The sequence below is a fragment of the Hipposideros armiger genome, unplaced genomic scaffold, assembly GCF_001890085.2.
Source record: "Hipposideros armiger isolate ML-2016 unplaced genomic scaffold, ASM189008v1 scaffold_6, whole genome shotgun sequence".
NCBI lineage: Eukaryota > Metazoa > Chordata > Mammalia > Chiroptera > Hipposideridae > Hipposideros > Hipposideros armiger.
Window position 1 is genome coordinate 5,080,716 of NW_017731356.1, and position 22,865 is coordinate 5,103,580.

Sequence of the window (22,865 nt, forward strand, 5' to 3'; positions counted from 1 at the left end):
ATATTATACAACATCAGCTTCAGGTGGTACAGTGCAGTGATCAAGCCTCTTCCCCATCCATGATGCAGTCTCCCTAGCAAGACATGTAACCACCTGACACCCCACAAAATATTCACAACACCATCAATTACATTCCTCAAACTGTCTTCCACGTCCCTGTGGCAACACTGCAGCTATGTATTTATGCTGTCTAACCTCCTTCCCCACTCCCCCATCCCCACCCCCTCCCAACCAACAGCCATCAGTTGCTCCTCCACATCTCTGAGACCACCTCTGCCCACTTCCCTCGTTCATTCAGTTTTTTAGGTTCCACATATAAGTGAAATCATATGGTATTTGTCTTTCTCCGACTGACTTATTTCACTTAACATAATAGTCTCTAGGTCCATCCATATCGTTGCAAATGGTACGATTTCATTCTTCTTTATAGCGGAGTAATACTCCATTGTATAAATGTACCACAGTTTCTTAATCCAGACATCTACCGATGGGCATTTTGGTTGTTTCCAAGTCTTGTTCTATTGTGAATAGCGCTTCAATAAACATAGGGGTACATATATTTTTTCGAATTAGCGTCTTGGGTTTTTCTGGATAGATATCCAAGAGTGGAATTGCTGGGTCATACGGTAGTTCGATTTCCAGTTTTTTGAGACACCTCCATACTGATTTCCATAATGGCTGCACCAATCTGCAGTCCCACCAACAGTGCACCAGGGTTCCCTATTCTCCACAGCCTCGCCAGCACTTGTTGTTTGTTGATTTATTGATGATAGCCATTCTGATCGGATTACATAATTCTTTTAAACTATGGATAGTAGTTTTTGAATGACTATTCCTTAATTTAGTCAATACAAGTTCTATTGATGGATTCTTGATAGTTTTCAATGAAAATCCTTTTATGTCTATCCCTGGCATTTGTATTTCTGGAAAATAAATTTCTAGAAATAGCGCTGCTGGATCAAACAGTGTATTAATTTAGAATCTTAATAAATGAAAAGATTGCTCTCATTTAAGCATTAACTTTCTTGGCTGAGTCCCCATTCTTTTAACAATACAAGTATTATTATTCTTTATACTCTCTGTCAATCTAATTGGTGAATATGTTTCATTGTTTTAATTTGCATTGAAAATTACTTTTTCTTTTTTTTTCGTTTTCTTTTTTTTTTCTCTTTTTTGCATTGAAAAATTATTAATAGTTAGGGCTTTCTTTATTGGCTAGTTGTATTTTATATTTTATGACCTATACTCTATTCCTGTCCTTGACCCAATTCTCTGTTGCATTTTCTTTATTTTCTTGTTTAGTAAGACCTTGGTATGATATTGAAAATAGCTCCGTGTAATATGCTGAAATTTATATATATATATATATATATATATATATATATATATATATTGTATGCCTTAGTTCTTAGAAGTTTTTAATTTATAGGTAGTCAGATATCTTAACATTTCTTCTGGCATTTTGGTTTTGTTTCATGCTTAGGAATTCCTTTCCCAACAAGATTAATAAGAATCGGATAGATTCTCTGTGTTAATAGTACTTTCTGATTTTTATCATCATCAAGATTGATGATATCCATCAATGTTTGTTTCCATTTTTCTTTTTCCTTTTCATTGTGTTCTTAGATTTTGTTCTCCAGTTTAGCATGTACAACTTCATCAAATACTTTGGAAATTTGTCACAGTTACTGTGGAGCAAAATAGAGTTTCAGGTGGGACCATCTGAGATCCTGTTTAATTGAATATCAGTTTATAAGTACTTATAAACTTGGTGCCACTTTATAAGAAGGGTGACCAGCAGCCCCTGCTTGCCTGAGGTAGTCTAAGTTTAACCTGTTTTCTACTGTAATTTTTGATAATGTCCCTTTTAACTCTCAAAAGTGCCTCAGTTTAGATGAAAAATAATGATTATAAATAATAGTTGTTTACAGGGAATAGTTCTTTAAGATATTTTACTATTAAAGCTCTAGTTGCTTTTGTTTACATTGTTCTCCAATATTTAGTAATATTTCATTTGCTTTTGCTTGGAAAATGTCTCTGATTTGTATTATTTTCACAGTGACCTTGTTGCAAACTTCATAGTTACTTGTGTGAGGTCGTTGGAGAGCAGTGATGTCAGTGGACACCTTCCTACCCTTTATCCCAATTTCCAGAATGATGTTCACTTTTTCAGTATAACATCCCTCATAATCCTTGTTTATCCAATGCTGTTTTAAAGCTGTGGAAGCATTGTTCTGTGTGTGTGCATATGTTTTGATTATATTTTCCTAAATATGCAATACAGGTTTTTTTGTGTGTGGATATGACCAAATCTTTTAACCTGGCCACATAAGCCTTTACCTATCACAGTAATGATTGAATTAACTACTGATATGAATTAATTTGTATTCGGATCATTGGATTTATAGTAGGCACAGTAACACTGTTCTTAACACAGATCCCTGTGGGATTCATTTAATGCCCATCCCTGGTATACTGTAACAGCACTGAGAAACCTAGCAGCTGCTATCAGCCAGATAGATTCTTATCTAGCTTATTGGATCATCTAGGCAGCACTCTCCAGCCTTTCCTTGTGTAGTACTGTGTCGGAGGCCTTGTTACAATGTAGATAAATTGTGCCCATTACCTTTATTGTCTCTACCTACTCTGTTAGAATTACCCATTTTCACGACTGACTGTAAACTGTAACTCAACCCATCTTATTTTTTCTAAAACTATTATTTTACATTTTGGAATGTTTTGTAAAGTTGCCATTTTAAAAGACCAAACAGTTTCCTTTAGTCAAAAATATCTCTCGTACTTGTGAATATATGTTTAAAACCTTAAATTTTATTTTTAAATTTCAGGTTGTTGGTGTGTTTGTATCATAACATATGTGTTTCTCCGTGTTATATATTGATATATATGTCTGACCCTGGTTTTGGTATTTGTTGGTCTCACCAATAAAATATTAATATTTGAGACTATTAATCTGGTGAGTAGGGAATTTCTAATTACGTTACTATTAGCTTTTACATTGTACTATTTGGATAAAGCTATTGTAGGTATTTTCAGTTTCATACTATGTAAAGTGTGGGTAAGTATTTTCATGAAAAGTTTATGCTTTGAAAATATTTCTCTGAACACTAAAATAAATTATATGAATGAAGTTTTTACTGTTATTTTTGCAGTGGGTGTAATAATATAATCAGAAGTATTTTTTTTTAGCCACGTAGTCATGTTTTTTGCTTTATAATATGTAAATATCTAATACATATAATGTTGTCTTTGTTTTTGTGTTTCTTCTGCAGAGAGTGATAATGAACTCTCAAGTGGAACAGGTGATGTGTCTAAGGATTGTTCACAGAAGATCCTATATTCTTGGGGAGAATTGCTAGGAAGATGGTAAATTTTTTTTTGTTTTTTGAAAATTTTACATTTACATAATTGATGTGTTAGTTAGATTTATATTATATAATTTGTTGTATTAAAATCTATGTGTTTATATATCCTAATATTAATATTTTAATGTCCTTTAAAAACATAAAAGTTAAAATATAATTCATAGATACTCTTTATGCTTGGCTAGGTCTTCTCCTACTATGATCTTATTTAACTTACTTTTGGAAGATATATTTGCCTTATTATTTCACTCAGACATAACATTGCTCAGCGTAGTCAATTTTATGCTTTATTACTGATACATGTAAATATCTGTTGTTAAAGGGTTACATTCCCTTTCTCTAGTAAGTCTATCACTACTAAAAGGGGCTATAGAGTTTAGAAATACTCATTTTACTATTGATTATGAACTGTAACTCAGCCTGTTGTATTCTTTCTGACTAAAACCGTTACTTCACATTTTGGGGTATTTTATCTGGAGATACAAAAAAGTACTCTGTTTATATTTATAATAAGTACTGTTTATATTTATTATAATTAATTTTTTAAAAAGATCTTAAGTATCATATGTTGGTAACATTGAAAAATCTTGCCAACAAAAAGACTCCACTGTACCAGTATAGATATAGGGAAAACACGATTTTTTGAGTATGCACATCAGATTATATGCATGTAGGTAGTCCAGTAGTAACTACAAAACCTGGGGAGAATTTCACATTTTATATAGTAGAAGAAAGAACAAGTAAAGCTTCTTTTAACTTCTTATGAGTCAAATGAATGTTTTTTATGGTAGTCTCCTGTGCATATCCTTCTATAGTCCTGAGTTAGTTTGGAGATGTGTATTTATAGATCCAAGGGTTGGAAGGCTCATGACTTCTCACTGTAAAACATGGAAACTGGTTTATCCAATTCCTGATCAAAGTGTTGAGCCTATTATGTTTTTAAGGAGACAGCCTAAGAGGCTGGGAGGGCCAGCTGCCTAGCCTTTGTTAAACAGAAATTTAATTTATCTTACATGTACAAATATAACATGAACACATCTCAGAATATATTTATCTCATTCATTAATAGGGAATCAGTAAGGTATTAGAACCAATCAAAATGAGGATTTGATTTAGAGATTCATATTCTCTACCCAAAATTTATTTGTGTAGCTAGGGACAAAAAACCTTTGCATTATTATCAGCTTTCTACACGTTATCTTCTATTGGTTGAGAGTTGTAAATTAGCCTAGTCAAAGACAAATAAAGGCTTATGCCCCTATGGCACCAGATAATTCTCAGAAGCTCCAACATTCCACTGAAAGGATGTTCACTAATCTCTTTAGTCCATATTAAAAATCTTTCACAGTTTTTCCCTACACTATATCCAGAAGTTAATTTATTCATGTAAACATTGTCCACCTGTCTAAATTCATCTCAATCTGTTTTTACTAATTTCATTTACGTTATTGCTCTCTTTAAGATGCACAATTTTCAATTTTGATGGACCTGAGTTAGTGCTGAAGCAAAACTATTCATGACACTTGTTAAAAATAGTTAGGTAGACTTTATTCAAAGCAGGGCTGTCGTGCTAGGTGTAGGGATCCTGAAGCGGGGTCTCGCAGTGGGGGAGAGAGACTGGGTTCAATTCCAAATAACAACAAAGAAAAGTGTAAATTTATGGCCAAGGAGCAGGGCAGAGGCCAGTGGATGGAAAATTCCTAAGACGAAACACCAGCGGTTATAGGGGATCCTGGCTAATCTCACCTGATAGGATTCTTGCTAAAGGCCGATCAGGATGCCCAGACATCACCTGGGGATGGTGAAAGGTGAGGAGCCCAGTTAGATACAGAGAGTGATCAGGTATTCAGGATGGGAGATTCTGTTAAGAATTTAAGAAACAGAATTCAAAATAAATTTGAAGGTTTAATTGGCTCTATTCAATGATTCATGAACCAGGCATCTCCTATCTGAAGAGCTTTACAAAATGGAAGACTTTCATAGGCAGAAATGGGATGGGACTAGCAAAGAGTGGATTGTGTGAGGCCAGATCACTTGCCTTCAGGGGAAGACAGGGGTCTGGCAGGCAGATGACCTAATTAGTGCTGACCAGGGAATTCCAGGTTGACTGGTTAACGTTGCATTCCTTGGGACGCCGAAACTTCCATTAAATAGGTATGAAGTTTTGGTTTGCTGACATGGGGATTAGCACAAGTGACTCCTTTGGGCCTGTTGTTGAATTTGAGGCATTGGGGAGAATTATTTCTGAATAACTGCTTCTTGTTTTGAAATTGTGTTGAAGCTAATATTTTTAAAGACCAGAAGAACATAGTCCTGACCATGAACATTTAGGTATAAAAGTCAACTTTTATAGCAGGAAAATTTTATAACCAAAAAAACTAAGCAAACACCTGAGGCAAAAAACTGGGTATTGGTTTATTATATTAAAGAAAATCACCTTTGAACGACTCATCGTCTTATTAGAATATTAGAAAACTGATATACAGCTAGTAGGCATTTTGATTGTGTTCTTCAAGGCTATACTTATTCTCAAAGGGGGCTATGGCTTCTCAATCAGTGGTCTCTCTTTTTTTTTTTTTTTTTTTTTTTAGCTGAGCCATCCTGCTACCTGTTGGCAGCTCAGCGGCTGCTCAGCTCGGGCTGGACTCGAACCGCTGTTGCTCAGAGCTCAAACTCTTGAGCGAGCTCTTAACCAACTGAGCCACTCGGCCGGCCCCATCAGTGGTCTCTCAATGTAGCTGAGTGTGAACAATCTGTCAGGAAACAAAGTAAAACTAGACTTAGAGGAAACCTGAAAGGTTAGGACCACTAAGCATGAGCATGTGTAGCTTCCTTGCTTTTCACGTGAATATAATGTTCCATTTTTCAAATGACGAAAACAACCAAGAAAATTGAATCCAAATATGTGCCCTGGATCTTTATAAAGACCTTTAGTCTATCTCTTTTCTTGAAAAATTTTTTTAATGCAGTTCGTGTAACTTAATGTAAGGCCTGGGTTTACATATCTAGGTCTTTCCATTAGCAGGAGGAGAAATCCCCAACTTTACCACCACCGCCCTCCCCATCTTTTCATTTCAGTTCTGGCTATTTCCTTTTATGAGAGAACCTTTTAAAATGGGTCAAACTGCTGCCTTCACATTCTCATGTCTTCTAGCCACCTATTCCCCGCACCCCCACCGCTTTTTTTTTTTAATTGGGGAATTGTGGGGATGGGAACAGTGCTGGGGAATTGGGGGAAGGGGAACAGACAGGTTGCTGTCATTTTGTTCTTTAGTTGAGTTGTGGAGGACGTTGCTTCACTGGCCCAAGTTGGGACCATCATTGCGCTCTTCCTGGGCGAGGCACATCAGCTGCAGGCTTCTGGAGCGCCGCTCACTGCGGCTGCTGGCTACACACGGTAGCCCATGGCAACCCACTGCCACAGGGGCTGCAGCCTACGCCATCGCCAGCGACTCACAGCAGCCCAGCTCCAGGTCGAGCTGTTGTTCAGCATCTTAGCTGTGGAGGGCAGTGTCACTGGCCCTCATATGTGGGATCTGAACCAGGGCCCTCTGGCATCCCAAGCCAGCTCTTAACCATTGTGCCACTAGGCCGTCCCCCCCCCCCCGCTTTTTTTTATTAGTTTCAGGTGTATCAAACAATGCAATAGTTATACTTTTCACGCCTCACAAAGTGACAACCCCCCTCTCCCAGTCCACTGCCCCCCGACATCATACATATCTATTACAATTCCATTGACTCCACTCACCGCACTGTACTCCACATCCTGTGACTATATATGTATTAAATTATAGTTGACATACAATAGTATTCAACTTCAGCTTCATAGCCACCTATTTCTACCTCTCCTCTATCAAAATCGCCCTACTTCCATTAGTGACCTCGCAGTATCATTCAGTGGCTTTCCTTCTCTTCTCTTGATTTCTCTGCTGTTTTTGTTAGAAATGATACCTTCCTTTTGCCATTTTCTCCTGGACAGCTTTAAAAATAGAAAAAAGTTCTTCTATGCCTAGATAGTTTTGAGAAAAGATGTCCCTTTGAAGTAACCTGATGAGTACATGACAGCTTTTTTATTCTGTTAAAATCAATGAGAATGCTTGCTTTTTAAAAAGCATTTATTTTATCTTAGCTTTAGTACTAGACCATATTAATTTATTTTCATAAATATATTCATTCATTTATCAATGCCTTCTGTGTTCCAGGCACTGTTCTAGGTGCTTGGGATGCATGAGTAAAGAAGACAGACACTCTTGCCCTTGTGGAGTTTATACCACGCATTGATATAATGATTACTATATATTTAGTACACATCTGGTTTATATGTGACTTTTTGAATAATTAGATAGCTATTATGTTTCTAGTGCAGAGTTCAGAACATGTCATAACTAGTTGCTCATTTCCAAGTCTCTTGATAGCTGCAGTTAATTTTGTATTGAAACGATGACCATACGTAGTTATATTTTTATCAGAAACATTGAAAGCAATGATTGTTCCTATAAGTTGTTCTTTGCTTAGGTCCTCCCTGGTCATAGATTATACTAGTAGCATTGGGTTTAATGTTCATTAGTACCTTGTAAGTACTAGGGTGCCGTGTGCAATGTAATTACGTACTGTGTTATTACCAGGATAGTCAGTAAATTAAAGCTGTTAATCATGAGGTGTTATGAATGACCTAGTTGTTTTTAAATGTCATTCTGTAAAGATAAATTGTGCCTAGGTTTTCAAGCGAAGAGAAAAGATTTTCCCAGTATGCCTGGCCAAACAAATGGCTGAGGGTCAGCTAGAAGCCGGATGTAGATTGAGTTGAATCATATTATGGTAAAATGTTCATTACGGACTGTTGCCTATTAACTTTAAGGGGTGTGTGTATGATTGTATAGGAAGAGCTACTCCAAATCCAAAATCTTATGTAAACCACTATATAAACTAACCTGAGTTAACATAATAGTTCATCAAGCTGTTTGGCCTTTCCGTTCTGCCTGCAGTATTGGAAATGTATTCTAGTGGGACGTGTGGATGTTCGGGGCTATTGCAGAGGTCTAGAGGAATTAGAATCCGTGGCAGTGGAGCGAGAAGTGCATGGAGTTTGGAGAGGTTGGGAGAATAAAATGAGACTTAGTGACGGATTGATAATGAATTGTGGTGTGGAGAGTAATGTCAGCAATAACTCCTAGCTTTCTAATTTGGATGGATTACAGTCTAAATGACAATCACGGAGATGTTATACTCTGGAAAACAAACAGATTTAGGGAGAAAGAATATGAGTTCAGACATAGGCGGTGTGTGGGCAGAGCGGACTTCACCTTAAAAGCCGACTCCAGTTTAAAATGAATCTGCTTGAACCCTGTTTCCTGGCCCACCTCTGCTGTGGACTCTGGAATGCGCACAGAGGCTTCAGGTTAATCACAAACTACCATCAGTCCTTCCTGTACTGGTTAGCCCTTCCTCTGGGGCGAGGCGCCCTCCATGTTTAACTCGCCCTGGCCCCACAGCCCCGGTATCTGGTCTTGTTCCCCGCATCACCTCTGCATTCCTTTCGGAACACGAGCTCCATTTCTTAGAGGGGCATCAAACAAATGGTCTGGGGGGTGAACTGTGCAGGGATCCACTTCATCCTGCTGCCACCCAGGACTGCATTCTGCCCCATTGGATCTCTAAACCAACAGGCGGACTTGTCTGCATCCTTCTTTGGCCTATCAGCTCCTTGGGCATTTGGGGGCTGCTTTGCGTACTCGGCCTTTTCACTAAACAGGCGTGTTGATTTTGAGGTGCCTTTGAGCCTCTGGAGCTCAGAATGCATGGGCATGGGTGATAATGCCCAGAGACAAGAGAGTGAACGAAGCTAGGTCACTGAGGGAAAGTGTGGAGAGAGAGCTCGGGGTACTTAAGAGAGATGGTCAGAGGAGAAGCCAACAGCAGTGGGGTTTGTGAGGGATAAAGAGAGGGAGTACGTTGTCACTGATGCCAAAGGAAGCAAAATGGTCAACGGGGAAAGGACTGGAAAATGTTCCTGGCATTTAGTGGCATGGAGGGAGGTCATATATCACAGAAATGATAGCTTTTCTAGGAGAGAGAGAAGCCATTGAGCTGAGTGGAGGGACGAGTGGCAGGGGAAGAGCTAGAGATGGCGACTCTATTGCAGCACTTAGAGAAATTTGATGTGCAAGGTTGGAGACAGTATCCTAGCTACTGTGGAGTTCTGTGGAGTTGAATAAAGTCATACACACACACACACACACACACACACACACAGAGGAGGTAGTTATTGGAGTTTTAATAGCTGTAGATACACAATGATGACGTATTGAAATCTATAAACATGCAGCATATCATATATTTAATGACATTGAGCTCCCCTTATATATTATACATTATGGGACTCAGAATTCAGAATAGTTTGTGTTTAATTTCAGAGGAAATGAGCTTAGCCCTTTGCAAACTATTGTTTTAGTTCTCAGTTTTCTACACTAAGAGTACGGAAACTCAGGTACCCTCAAACCACAAATGTTTCTTATTGAAAAGCATAATCAGAACCAAACAATACATTATGAAAAAGATCCTTTTATAACTCGTCCTGGTTCTTGTGTGGCATAATATTATTTTGCTAATCTTAAACTCAGTTGGATCGTGAAGAAGAGACAGCTGGAAGAAAGTTCCAGGTGTCAAATAGTTTACTCATCATGTGTAAGTCTTCTCAGGAATAACCAGTGTTCTCCCTCCACTTGGTGTATTTTGTGGACCTTATTTAGCTATGGTGTGTTTCCAAATTAACCAAAGTTACTTTTTAATTTAAGCTCATGAGAGAAATTTAAAGAACTGAAATGCCTTTTTTGATGTATGATTATAAAAGAATTTAAGATCATTCTAAATATTTCAAACAGCATGGGAAAATAAAAGGAATTCTTTCCCTCTGAATTCCATTACACAGATACTTTGGAGTTGATTCTTCCACATTCTTCCTTATGCATAACAAAAGTGGGTTTTGAAAAGCAGTCAACAATGGGTTTTGTAAGGGAGTAAAATGTGTTGGGGCAGAGAGAGAGAGAGAGAGAGAGAGAGAGAGAGAGAGAGAGAGAGAGAGAGAATATTTAAAATAATACCATATATACAATTTTGAGAAAGAGGATGTGTATTTAAAATATTTCCATATATAGTGCTATTTTGAAACCTGCTTTGTTCACTTAGCAGCATAACCGCTCTTTAATCATGCATAGCTTGTGAAATTGTATAAGCTCTACCTCTTTTTACTTCATTTTGCTTCAGGCCTGTCAGCATTGTCAGCTTAGGTTCTCTCCTTCAACAGTATAAAAGTTTTCCTTGAAGAGAATAAAAGAAAGCAGAATGGATATAAATCTGCTAGTTTATTAAAAGTATTAATGGGATGAGTTCACTTGAACTTTTTTTTTTTAAGATTTTTTTATTGGGGAATTGGGGGAAGGGGAACAGACAAGTTGCTGTCGTTTTTTGCTCTTCAGTCTAGTTGTGGAGGACGTTGCTTCACTGGCCCAAGTTGGCACCATCATTGCGCTCTTCCTGGGTGAGGCAGATCAGTCGCCGGCTTCTGGACGGCCGCTCACTGCAGCTGCTGGCCGCTCACGCTGGCTGCTGGGTACACACGGTAGCCCATGGCAACCCACTGCAGCAGGGGCTGCAACCTACGCCGTCGCCATCGATTCACTGCAGCCCAGCTCCAGGTTGAGCTGTTGTTCAGCATCTTAGCTGTGGAGGGCAGTGTCACTGGCCCTCATATGTGGGTTCCGAACCGGGGCCCTCTGGCGTCCCAAGCCAGCTCTTAACCAACACACCACTTGGCTGGCCCTCACTTGAACTTTTGAGTTATTAGAGTTATTACGGTTTTTCCAGATAGCCCGGTTATGACAGTACAGGGAAAACATAAAACATATTTTCAGAGGAAGGACATGCCCAAACCGGGCTCTTTGCTGGAGATAGAAGCGGGTGTATAAGCTAGGGAAGTGGGTGAAGTAGCTGGGAGGCCAATTTTAGAAAACAGACATATGGTTTCTATGACTTTTAAGGTTTAAAACTTGAAATGAGAGCCTAGGATGTTAGAACAAACCAGAGTACATCATCAAGGGTTGGAGTCCAGGTGGTTACCACCTGGGTCAGCTCTGAAAGATCAAAAGTGAGCAGCAAATTCAAGTAGAGATAAAATCTGAGCAAAAAGGCATAGAACATAGCTTCAGGTTCAAGCTAGGCACCAGGAAAAAACTGAGGAATGGAATTTATATTCACAGGACTGGGAACGACAATTCAACTTCTTGTTCAGATGGGCAGATTATCATAGTGGCATATCTACTGTGTGATCCGTTACTTTATGACAAGAGACATTTATTTGCATTTGTTCCAATTCTAAATATCCTTGGACGTGGGTAAGACCCATAAATATATGTTGCTCCCTGAGCAAGGTGAAGTTGTATAGGTTTTGTAGGAAAGGGCTAGGTCCTTCCTTTAGGGAGCACTTTGGGTCCGGACGTAGGGGTACAGTCAAGGTGCGATAGGCCTGTGATCTACTTTCCGCTTCAGCATTCCTTCCCCTCCTCCCCCATCCCCTGCCATACACACACCATTAGCTAACTTGCCATACATTCATCCCAGGGGATTCAGATGGTGCTTTTTATGCCTTGAAATGCTGCCTAGAAGTATTTAGTTAACACATTCATTCATGAATAAGTTCATAGGATGATTAAAAAAAGAAAATTAGAGGGGGAAAAAAAACCTGTTCCTGAAGGTGGAATAACATGGCTCACCAATAAAGAAGATAAGATCAAGAAAAATAGTCAAAGGCATCACAGAGCTTAAACTCTATCATTATGTCACGCCCCTCCCCCATTTTTTTTTTGACGCAGGCTTACCCTTTTTTTATAAACTCATTAATCTACTTTTCATAACAGGAGCAGTTCAGCAGTGGTGATGGGAATGCGAATGTGTTATTTTCTTGTTTTCTCAGGCACAGTAACCTTGGTGCACGACCGAAAGGGCTATCCACCCTGGTGAAGAGCGGCGTCCCTGAAGCTTTGAGGGCAGAGGTATGGCAGTTGCTAGCAGGCTGCCATGACAACCAGGCAATGCTGGATAGATACCGACTTCTTATCACAAAGGTAGGACGCTCTTTTCCTATTATTCTCATGGGACAGCGTTTTACATAAATCCTGTTTTCATAGCTCCAATAAGTCATAAATGTTTGAACCTATTTAAAAACTGCACTGGTGGGGTGCAGTGAACAGCTCTGCCTTTTGTTCTGAACACTTGTTGGGTAATGGTCAACAATGTTCTGTTGTCACCTGGGAACACGTCAGGCCTTGGTTTTCATTTTTTCATTTTAGTGTCTTTGTAATAACTACTTACCAATATATTTATATTTCAAGTGTTTTCAATTAAGCTTTTATGTCATATGAGATTTCAATATAGTTATTCTTGTGTACAGTGCATGAGTATGTTGGAAGTTGATGCTCAAAAAAGTTTTTATTGATGGGACTATCTGAGCAAAAGTGTTCAGAGACCGTAGCTGTGGGTGTCAGATGACTTTTTCATGTAAAAACAAACTGCATACTTTTAACGGCTGCTCACGGCATAACAGCTGCCATATCCCTTCCCAGCTAAGAGGCTTCATACCTTTTAAGATATTTCAGGCTTTGGGAGAAAAATAAAGAATAATTTCTCACAATATTATCTGTGAACTCCTGACAATACAGTATATGCTCATATATGTGATAAGAGCTTTACCATGTATGCCAGCTGCCATGTAGGGAATATGCCCAAGGTCAGAAGCTCGTCAGCAGCAGAGCTTAAAATCTGAACCCAGGGTCTCCCTCCATGGTGAGCACCAACATGTCCTCCTGGATTTGAGCCTCACTCTTCCCACCCATTCATTGGTGATCTTGAGAAGTTCTCCCAATATTCTCAGTTTCATCATTTGTAAAGCAGGGATAATAGTAGTACCTACTGGCATTGTTGTGGGAATTAAATAAAATAAAATGACAAAGTGCCAGGCACATAGTAAGCATTCAAAGCTAGTTCCACTATTTTTACCAATATGATCCTACATCAAGAACATGATAATAGTGATAATGGGTATTGGTGTCAGTGTATATTTCTGCTTTAATATGTGTGTATATTTCTATTTGAATAATTTTTTCACAAGAGCACATGATGTGAATAACAGCTAGTGGAATTGAGAAGGAACGTTTTTACAAGCATCAAGTGTCAGATTTGTCTGGCTATTTTTTGTTGTTTTCTAGCTGGTGAATAGCATGAAATATTTGAACCCTAAAACTTCACTGGTGATTATATGAGTTCATATTTTAGTGATTATGCATATTTAAGTATATCATAAAGTCAAATGATTCTGTCTAAAAACCACTCCTAATGACTGTCTGGTATAATCAAGATAGCAAGGCAGGTATTAATCTCATTCACTTACTAATTCCCTCATTTATTCAGTAACTCTTTGTTGAGCATCTTTTAGGGGCCAGGCTCTCCATGGTTTCTAGGGCTCTGTAGATGAAAAGAGTTTATATTCTTGTGGAGTGTAGCCTGGGGAAAGCCAGGCCTGTGCATGGATCGGTCAAGGATGTTATGACACAGGTTATATAATAGGTATCGTCAATCAAATGTGTGGAAGAGGTAATGACAGCTCTGCTTGGGTGCGCCCGGGAAGACTTCACAGGGAAGATGATGTCCGAGTTTGGAGTTACAGATGTCTGAGCAGGACAGGAGAGGGGGTGCGTGGAGGGGTGCTTTGTGCAGATTCAACTGCCAGCTGGCGACATAGCTTGGGCTATCGGGGGAGCCTTAGAAAGCGAAATCAGCATGCTCTTTCCTTCCTCACTCCCACCCCAGTGGCCAACTACACCCACTGTTCATGGCTCAGTCTGTCCCTTGTTCAATGGGAAGCATGTAATGCAAGTTTATGCTTGTTAGAATAAACATATGAAATGAAAAACCTCAGAAAATGTCATATCAAAATGATATCACAAGAGAATATTTCATTGGTCACCTAGATTGATGTAACAGAATTTTAACAAGTAGAATGATAGTGTCTATTCAATATATGTTTGAATACCTGTTATCTACCAGGTACTGTGCTGGGAACTGTTAATACATATTCATTATTCAACTCAATGAACTGAAAAAAATACTATCTATTGGCTAAATATAAAACAGTATAAACTTGTGATGAAAAAGTGCAATTTCAGAAACTACAGAGAGAATGCATTCAAACCTCTTTCAGAGAGCGAAAAAGGTCAAAGCAAATATTACTTTGGCAGTTGCTGCCAAAAATCTTTTTTGGAATATAAATAAAAAACAACCATTTTAAGATTCTGCAAGTTCTCTGTTTTCTTGAGCATTCTATGGACAGATAAAGCGTCACTGTGTTTGTTCTTGTCAAATTATTGGTACCGCTGAGTAGAAAGCCTGTCTTCTTTCTGTTCTCCATTGCATTATTGCTGCAGATGGCTTCTAATAAAACATGCAGCTAAAGAAAAATCCTTACTCTATTTTGTTGGAATGTACTATAATTATAGCTACTGGACATTCTCAAGAGGAAATGTTTAAATTGGTATCTTTCTTATGATTGAATAACCTTTAGCGAATATTTAATTGAAAAGTGAGGGGCACCCCAGTCAGGAACCCCTCTCGGTTTGAGAGCTGTAACATTCTGCTCTAATAAAATTATCCTCTGCTACAAACTGTTAAAAAAAAAAGAAAAGAAAAGTGAAATTATGGTATCAGTTATGTATTTTTTTTATTTGATAAGTTTCTACAACTAAATGAAACTGTTCATTATTTCTACAGGTAGATGTTTGCTTTTTCTCTCTATGTGGTTGATTTTTGAAAAATCCAATACGGTATGTTAGTCAAGTAACACTCAGCACTAGATTTCATTGAGAGGCAGGGTGTTGCTTAATTACACAGCTGCTCTGTTCTCTGCCATCACCTTGTCTGGTTGTAGGAAATGAGCGTTTTGATAGAATGGGGTTATTCCAGCTGGGTCTGTACCATTGGTATTTATAAATGCCACAGGCTCTTGTACTGGACTGCTATTGATGCAGACATAAAATTTACAAAACTTTATCCAGAAAATTTATAGTTTTAAAAAATTTATTAAACAAAAATAATAATAATAAGGTGGGCAAGGAGAATAAAAACTACTCACTATGTTGTAAAGTAAATGCCTTGAACATGCATATCCCAGAAAGTTTTTATTAAAGGAAACCAAGAATTATGGAAAGATATTCTTTAAGAAAATGTATCTTTTAAAAATTTTATTAAAAAAAAGAAAATGTATCTTTTATTTTCTTTTTTCTTACATAACAAAGACAGTAGTTTCATACTCTATAATTATACCTTTGCTTATTATTTTTCCCCACACAATTTGAATCCGATTTTCTTGGTCCCCATCCTCTGAGCTCGCTCATTTCCTATCATATCTAGATTGACACCTGCATGTAATGAAAACTACAATGATCTGTGACACTGAAAGCTGAAAGGTTCTCCCTCAGCACTGACATGTTTCTGTCAAAATTCAAAAATATATTCTTAATTATTTTTGGGTACTTAAGTGACAATGTTCTGTTTCTTGTAAAAAATATTGTTTTTGTTATCCTTTAAACATAGTAAGTAGTTTTGAGGTAAATTAAAGATGATTTTCTAAAGTTCCTTCATTTTCATGTTATGGAATGAGAGTAGGAAGGCACTGCTGGGGAAGGCTTTGGGTTATTGTCGAGCTTAGGTGACTCAGTGGCATGAAAGCTGTGTTCATAGCTATAAAATTAATGAGAAGAGGAAAGCAGAGATGTTTTTCTTAAATCTCACAAACTTTCAAGAGCCTGGGATTACAGTGTGATTCCTGGACCCCAATTTCATAATAACTTTATTGACCTTATCTGCGCCTATTTCTAGAGCATACGTATTTATATTGTACTGGGTTATATGGAGTGGTGAGTTTTCTCCAGGGTGTTTGCTTTGGCTTTGATTTCCGTTTCCTTTCAAATTTATGTTTAGATATGTTTACCATTGGGCCGGCCGAGTGGCTCAGTTGGTTAAGAGCTCGCTCAAGAATGCAAGCTCTGAGCAACAGCGATTCGAGTCCCGGCCCGAGCTGAGCTGCCACTGAGCTGCCAACAGGTGGCAGGATGGCTCAGCTAAACAAAATAAAATAAAAACAAACAAACCCCCCCCCCAAAAAAAAACCCAGTAGGTATGTTTACCATTAATTAGTGTTAAGGTTAAAGAAAGGAGAGACCACAGATACCTATGAGACAAATACCCCAAATCCTCCCTAACAGACTACACATTTCTGCTCATGTTTTGGTAGCAGTTCGTTTTGCAGCTTCTTCCTTGATCATGTGACGAATCTTTCTCATATCTTCTCTTTCTCTTTTTTGTGTCTCTACAGTTTATATCTTTTGTCTCTTCATCATGTCTTTCTTTCTCTTTATACTTGCCTCCCTTTCTTAACTCTCCACAGTGGAGCTCTGAAAATGGTTTTCATCATTGGTTGTTTTGTATTTGCTTTGTTTCCTATTCCCTGTGAAATTCTCAGATCAGGCTGCTTTTAGTTGCACAGCTTTTAGCTGATTTTTAAACTGACAAGATAGCAGTCTGTGTCATCATAGAGAAACTGTCATTTTGTTGTACTTTGTATCCCCAGAGCCTGGCACTAGCCCTTAATAAATATTTGTTGAATGCCCAAATGAATTAAACTCTATAGGGCAGTGGTCTATGATTTTTTTTTTTAAAGAGGGGCTAATTGGCTATAGCATTGTAACTAAATAATGGATTAGAAGCTATAAATATATTTTTTTAATAGAACATATCGAGTTATAGACCAGAGCTGATGAACTGAAGTGTCACTTTTTTCTTCACATTTAATGAGTAGTTCTTAGGGACAGCCTTCAAGAGTAGGCATTGAAAAGTTTTCTTTTTAGTTTATTCAACTTTTTTCATTATAAAATAAATAATGACTTTTTTAGAGCTTATGCAGGAGATATGTAATTGTTCATGTGCACACATAAAGATCCCAAAATATGATGTGGAGTATGTCTGCTATTGCAAACTCATATCCTGTTTCTATTCCCTTTTTCCATTAAATAGAAAAAAAAAACCACAAATGATAAAAGCAAAAAACCGCTGAGTAAATTTAAGGTTCTTGTCGGGCCGGCCTAGTGACGCGTTGGTTAAGAGCTGGCTTGGGACGCCAGAGGGCCCCGGTTCGGATCCCACATATGAGGGCCAGTGACACTGCCCTCTACAGCTAAGATGCTGAACAACAGCTCAACCTGGAGCTGGGCTGCCATGAGTCCCCGGCATGGTATAGGCTGCAGCCCCTGCTGCAGTGGGTTGCCATGGGCTACCGTGTGTAGCCAGCAGCCAGCGTGAGCGGCCAGCAGCCACCGTGAATGGCCATCCAGAAGCCGGCGACTGATTTGCCTCGCCTGGGAAGAGTGCAATGATGGTGCCAACTTGGGCCAGTGAAGCAACATCCTCCACAACTAGACTGAAGAACAAAAGGACAGCAATTTGTCTGTTCCCCTTCCCCCAATTCCCCAATAAAAATCTTTTAAAAAAAAAGGTTCTTGTCAACCATAGAAAAATTTAGTTTGTGAAATTTGAGCTTCCTCAAGAAGATACTAGATGAATACCATGTTGGGGGTATTATAGATGCTGCAGAATTTTCTCAGACTTGAAAGCTGTATTTCATAAACTTGCTTTTGATTTATTTAATATGTTAATTCCATAGAGTGTTTCAAACTAAGTATTGTAATTCAATGTGTTGCAATTTTAAAAGAATAGTTATACCATAATAATTTATTATGCTTCTCATTTGGTTCCTTTTTTCTCCATATTAAATCTTTACTTTTTCTAGGTTCACAGTTTATTTTATCAGTTAATGCTTCTCTTAAGCACATAATAGACTTTTAATTTTTTATGAACATTTTTATTCTTAATGAATCATTAATACCCTAGGTAAAAGTTGCTCAAAACTTTTTTATTCCTGGATTGGAATATTATGGTTATGCATACTTTCTTCTATAAGAGAGAGCTTTACTTGTTACTACTGTCAGAATAAATCAATCACTTCCACTCTTTAAAAGGCTGATTTCTGACATGTTTATGAAAATTACTTAACATTTTAATGGATGACTTTTACCTTGAGACTTGCAAAAATGATGTGAAAAGGACTAATTCCATTTAACTCTTTAAATCTCCAGCTCTTGTTTGAAAAAGTATAATGGCAATTTTTAATTGAAAGCTTAGTTTAGTTTTTCTACCCATATGTCTAGTTGGCACTTAGGTATTCTAAGTAAGGTCCTCATACAGATTATTTAATCAAAGTCTCTAAAGCTTTTTTACTTTACTTTCTAGGGGCCTCAGATTTTTACTTTGAAGGGTTTCAAAGCTGAACTATGTGCACAAGTGGATCGTGTATGTTTACAAAATTTCTGTCTCATTTAGTCCTGTAGAGCTGATCAAGCAGTCATAAGGGAAATTGATCTTTAACATATACTATTTAAAATCAACATTTTCTGAAATAAAAAGTATAAACTATAACAGAAACTTAAATGGAGGAGTTCCCCTAGATAATTTAAATATTCCTTTTATTTTGGTTGGGGCTGCTAATGATATTGAGCTGTCGTTTCTCCAACCCACTTCTGTGAAAAGACCCTTTCCCATTTGCACAGAAAATAGATTGAGCTTGATCCTCAGGAAAAAAATGATACCTAGTGCCATGATGAGAATCATTGTTCGTCCCAGTGGCCCAGTGTAGTCTTACATTAAGTGTTCTGGGACTAATTAATCAGGAAACGACTCTAATTAAAAAGGAAACTGCTCATCAGCTGCCTGCTCAGGCTAGTTTACTGAAAGAAAGTGTAGACTTAGCTCCTTGCTGTCCAGCTCCTAGCAACACTCTTTAACTGCTTATGTCCCGTTGGAAAGGGTAATTTAAGGATTTCTGGCAGACTGTATTTTGTAATGATAAACTTGGATATTTAATGGACTTCTTTTCAGATGTAAATTTACACAGGGGCAGTAATTTTGGAGTTAGAATATTTTGGTTGATCTGCAAGGCTTTTTAATTTGTAAACTTACCATGTTTAAATCCTGGAACAAACCATGCTACTTAGCTATAATCTTAGTAGATAACATTTGGGCATGTATGTAGATATATGTAAATATAAACAAACACGCACACACCTATATATGTCATGCTTGATCAAAATATACGTAAATATCTAACAACTATTAATGAATTTATCTGTTTAAATCATTTTAGCATTCCTGTTAGCTTAATAGTTTATTTGGCTTAACTGAAGTCTTTTCAGAGAATTACTGTATAAGAGAGAGTATTTTATTTTCAGAAGAGTAGGTGCATTATATATGTATAATATTATATGTCTTGTTTCCCAGGCTGGTTTGTGTTTGTATGATGATTAGTCAGCATATCAGATGTTGCTTAATTTTCCAAATGGTAATTGATTATGACTACTAATTAGAACTTTACGATTGTACTTAATGTTGCTTTTGTTAATTTTGCTTCCTATCTTTTGACATTTGTCTTAATATATATATAAAATTTTACTGGTTTCTGAAACGGGAGTTGGAAAAATTAAGAAGTTAAGAACTGGAAAGCAATCCTCAGAAAGGATTGGAATTATGATTTTCTCTTGCTTGTATCCTTCCCGCCCGTTGGCGCTTAGCAGACTCTGAGCATATTTTTATGAAGCTGGTTTGAATTGTGGCTCTTTGGAATCAATTTATTCTGTGCTATTATTTCAAATCAGTTATAGTTCAGGATGGTAAATCTTGTATAGACGACTGCTGGTGCGACACACCCTAATGTTTACAAACCTCCTGGCATGCTTAGCAAGGGCAAGCAAAGTCCTGTGAATTCGGACTAATTGCTTTTTAAAGGTTGCTGCATTTCTATTAGACTTGTAGTTTCTTTAACAAAAGGAAGAAAAGGTTCTTAACCCCCAAATGCCACTAACCTATATTATATGCGATGCACCTGATAGGGGCAAGACAGTATCTTAAGGAACAGTGTTAAGTCCAGGAGCCATAGGTTTTATTCAGGTTTTCTATCTCTGGACTTACTTTTGTGTGCTGTTTCCTTTGAACTTTGGGTATGTGGATTTGTGTTAATTTGTATCATTCAGTCAAATGTTCACCTTATTTGTAGTACTGTCATAGATGTTTATTCAGTACATTCATTGATTTAGAAACATGTATTAATTTATCTTTGTGAATTATCTTTGGATCAGATCGATTTCAAATACTAGTATTACAGTTAATGCAGACGTCTGAAAACTTGAATACTCAGCCCAAGGTCAAGTGGAAGATGTGTGTATCAGAACTGGAAATAGAAACTGGAGTTACCTATAATTTATCTATGATTTCCAACCCTCTTTTTAATGTTTCCCATTGAACATTGCTTGGATCATGAAGTCAGAGAGAATGTTTCTTCTTTGTATCATGATGAAACTGCAGGCTTATAAAAGTCTACATCAACACATAGTACCTCCAGAGACATAACACTAAGAGGCAACTTACTGGCTTCCTAGAGGTGGCCTTTCAGATGCTGAAGCCTGACAGCCCACCAGTGGACCTGGTGCTTATTGTCTGAGGTGCTCACCAATGTTAGTACCTCCCTTCCTCGGTGTTCAGATGGCACGGATGACAGCCGTGCCTCCCTCCAAAATGATGCAGCACTGGTCCAAATTAGAAATGCAAATCACCGACTTTTCTTAGGTAACAGGCCGTGTTCAGATTCAGCAAGGCAGGAGATACTCTTACCACTGCTGCTGTTTATGGACCCCTCTCTACATGGAATGCTTTCACTGCCACACAAGAGCAAAGGTTCTCTTGGTTGGTGCCCAGTTCTATCCAGTTTGTACCAAATTCAAAATGTTTCTGAAATACTTTTTGAATAATTATTAGCATATAATTATTCTGGCTTATGTAAGAAAGATAAATATACTAAAAAGTCACAATGTAGTTTAATATTTACTATAAAATAGTTAATAAATTTTTTCACAATCATGGATGACCTTCATTGTAATACAGAGTTCATAACTAAACATTATTATTGTTATGAGAAGGTGGATAGATAAGACAATATAGTTTAAAAGCTAAAATAATACTACGTAAATAAATATAAAATGATAACCTCAAAAATAGGTTAAACATAGTTGCCTTATAAGGCTTAAGTTTTTTTTCTTAATTTGTGCTTTATATAACATCTGAATTGTCTGACATTTGGCTTTTACTTGATGGAAAAAAGAAGGAAGGGAAGTCAGAGAATCAAAGAAGTGGAAGGTGATTTTTCTGAACGATTTTTCTCTCCCGGGTTTTGGCTGTCCACTTTCATTTTCAATTCAGGTTTTGTCTTTAATTCTCAAAATGTATGGAGTCTCTTAGGTTTTCCATTTGAGCCCAAAGAACAAGAATTAAATTTTACTTCCATTAATCTTCATTCCTGTACTACTCGACCCATCACATTTAAAATTGTAACACGTTTTACTTCCCAGGAGGATAAATCCTCTTCACATTTTTTCTGTTGGGTTATATTGAGAGAAGAGCCTTTTACTTAAGCCACCACGTTAATTAAAAATATTCTATCATGGAGATAGTAGCTTCACACAGAGGTTAAAATTACTGGAGGGCTATTTTTATTTTATTTTTTTTCTTTTTGGAAATGGGTGAAGATGTAGCCAGGAGGGTATTGTAACAAACAGCCCTCTAGGAAAGCTTGGCAATGTCTCTGCTGTGGAAATGAAGTGATGCATACTAAATGCATTAACCCAAAGAGCCTCTTTATTTGTATTGCCTTTTAGAAATCACTCCCAGGAAGAAAATGAGTTTAGATACTATTCATGGCATATTTGATCACTGACATAGACATAATTGTAAGATCTTGAACATATAATATGTTAATCTGAGATTGTTGATTTAGAGAACATTAGGTTGAATGTTACTAATTTAATTTGTGGGAGTACTTTTTAAATGACACTCATCATTCAAGACATGTTTAGTATTATTGTAAATGCTCAAGAGGATTTATAAACTAGCTTGTAATTTTCATTTCTAATATGACTTTCATCTCTCCCTTTTATGTTACAGATTCAGATTTTGTTGGGCTTGACACATATAGAATTTTTTTTGGTGGGGGAAGCTCCTTAAGGAAAAAAATCTTTTCTTCTTTTTTGCAAATTTTACTAAAGCATATAATTATGTGAACATATTTCTAGAGACCCTTCCAGGACAGAATGAAGGTTAAGCTTCAACTTCTTCCAATATCATAAATTAAGAAAATACTTCGTACTTTGTTCCTGTTGAAGTGTAGTTTGGTATAGATGGAAAGAGCATAGGTTAAAAGTTACAGCTGGGATTCAAACACAGGCTTTCCCCATCTTCCTTTCTATTGTTAGAGTCCTAGGTATATCTTTTTCTGAAATG

General features: G+C 37.4%; 1 protein-coding gene across 5 annotated transcripts in view; it reads left to right on the top strand.

Annotated features, from left to right (window-relative positions):
- Nucleotides 1-22,865, top strand: part of RABGAP1L (RAB GTPase activating protein 1 like) — a 457,210-nt gene that overhangs the window by 117,326 nt on the left and 317,019 nt on the right. For all 5 annotated transcript variants that reach the window (XM_019648299.1, XM_019648284.1, XM_019648290.1 and 2 more), the window contains exons 12-13: nt 3,291-3,384; nt 12,352-12,502. In XM_019648299.1, coding sequence (XP_019503844.1) covers nt 3,291-3,384; nt 12,352-12,502 — 245 coding nt within the window. The remainder of the gene's footprint in view (nt 1-3,290; nt 3,385-12,351; nt 12,503-22,865) is intronic.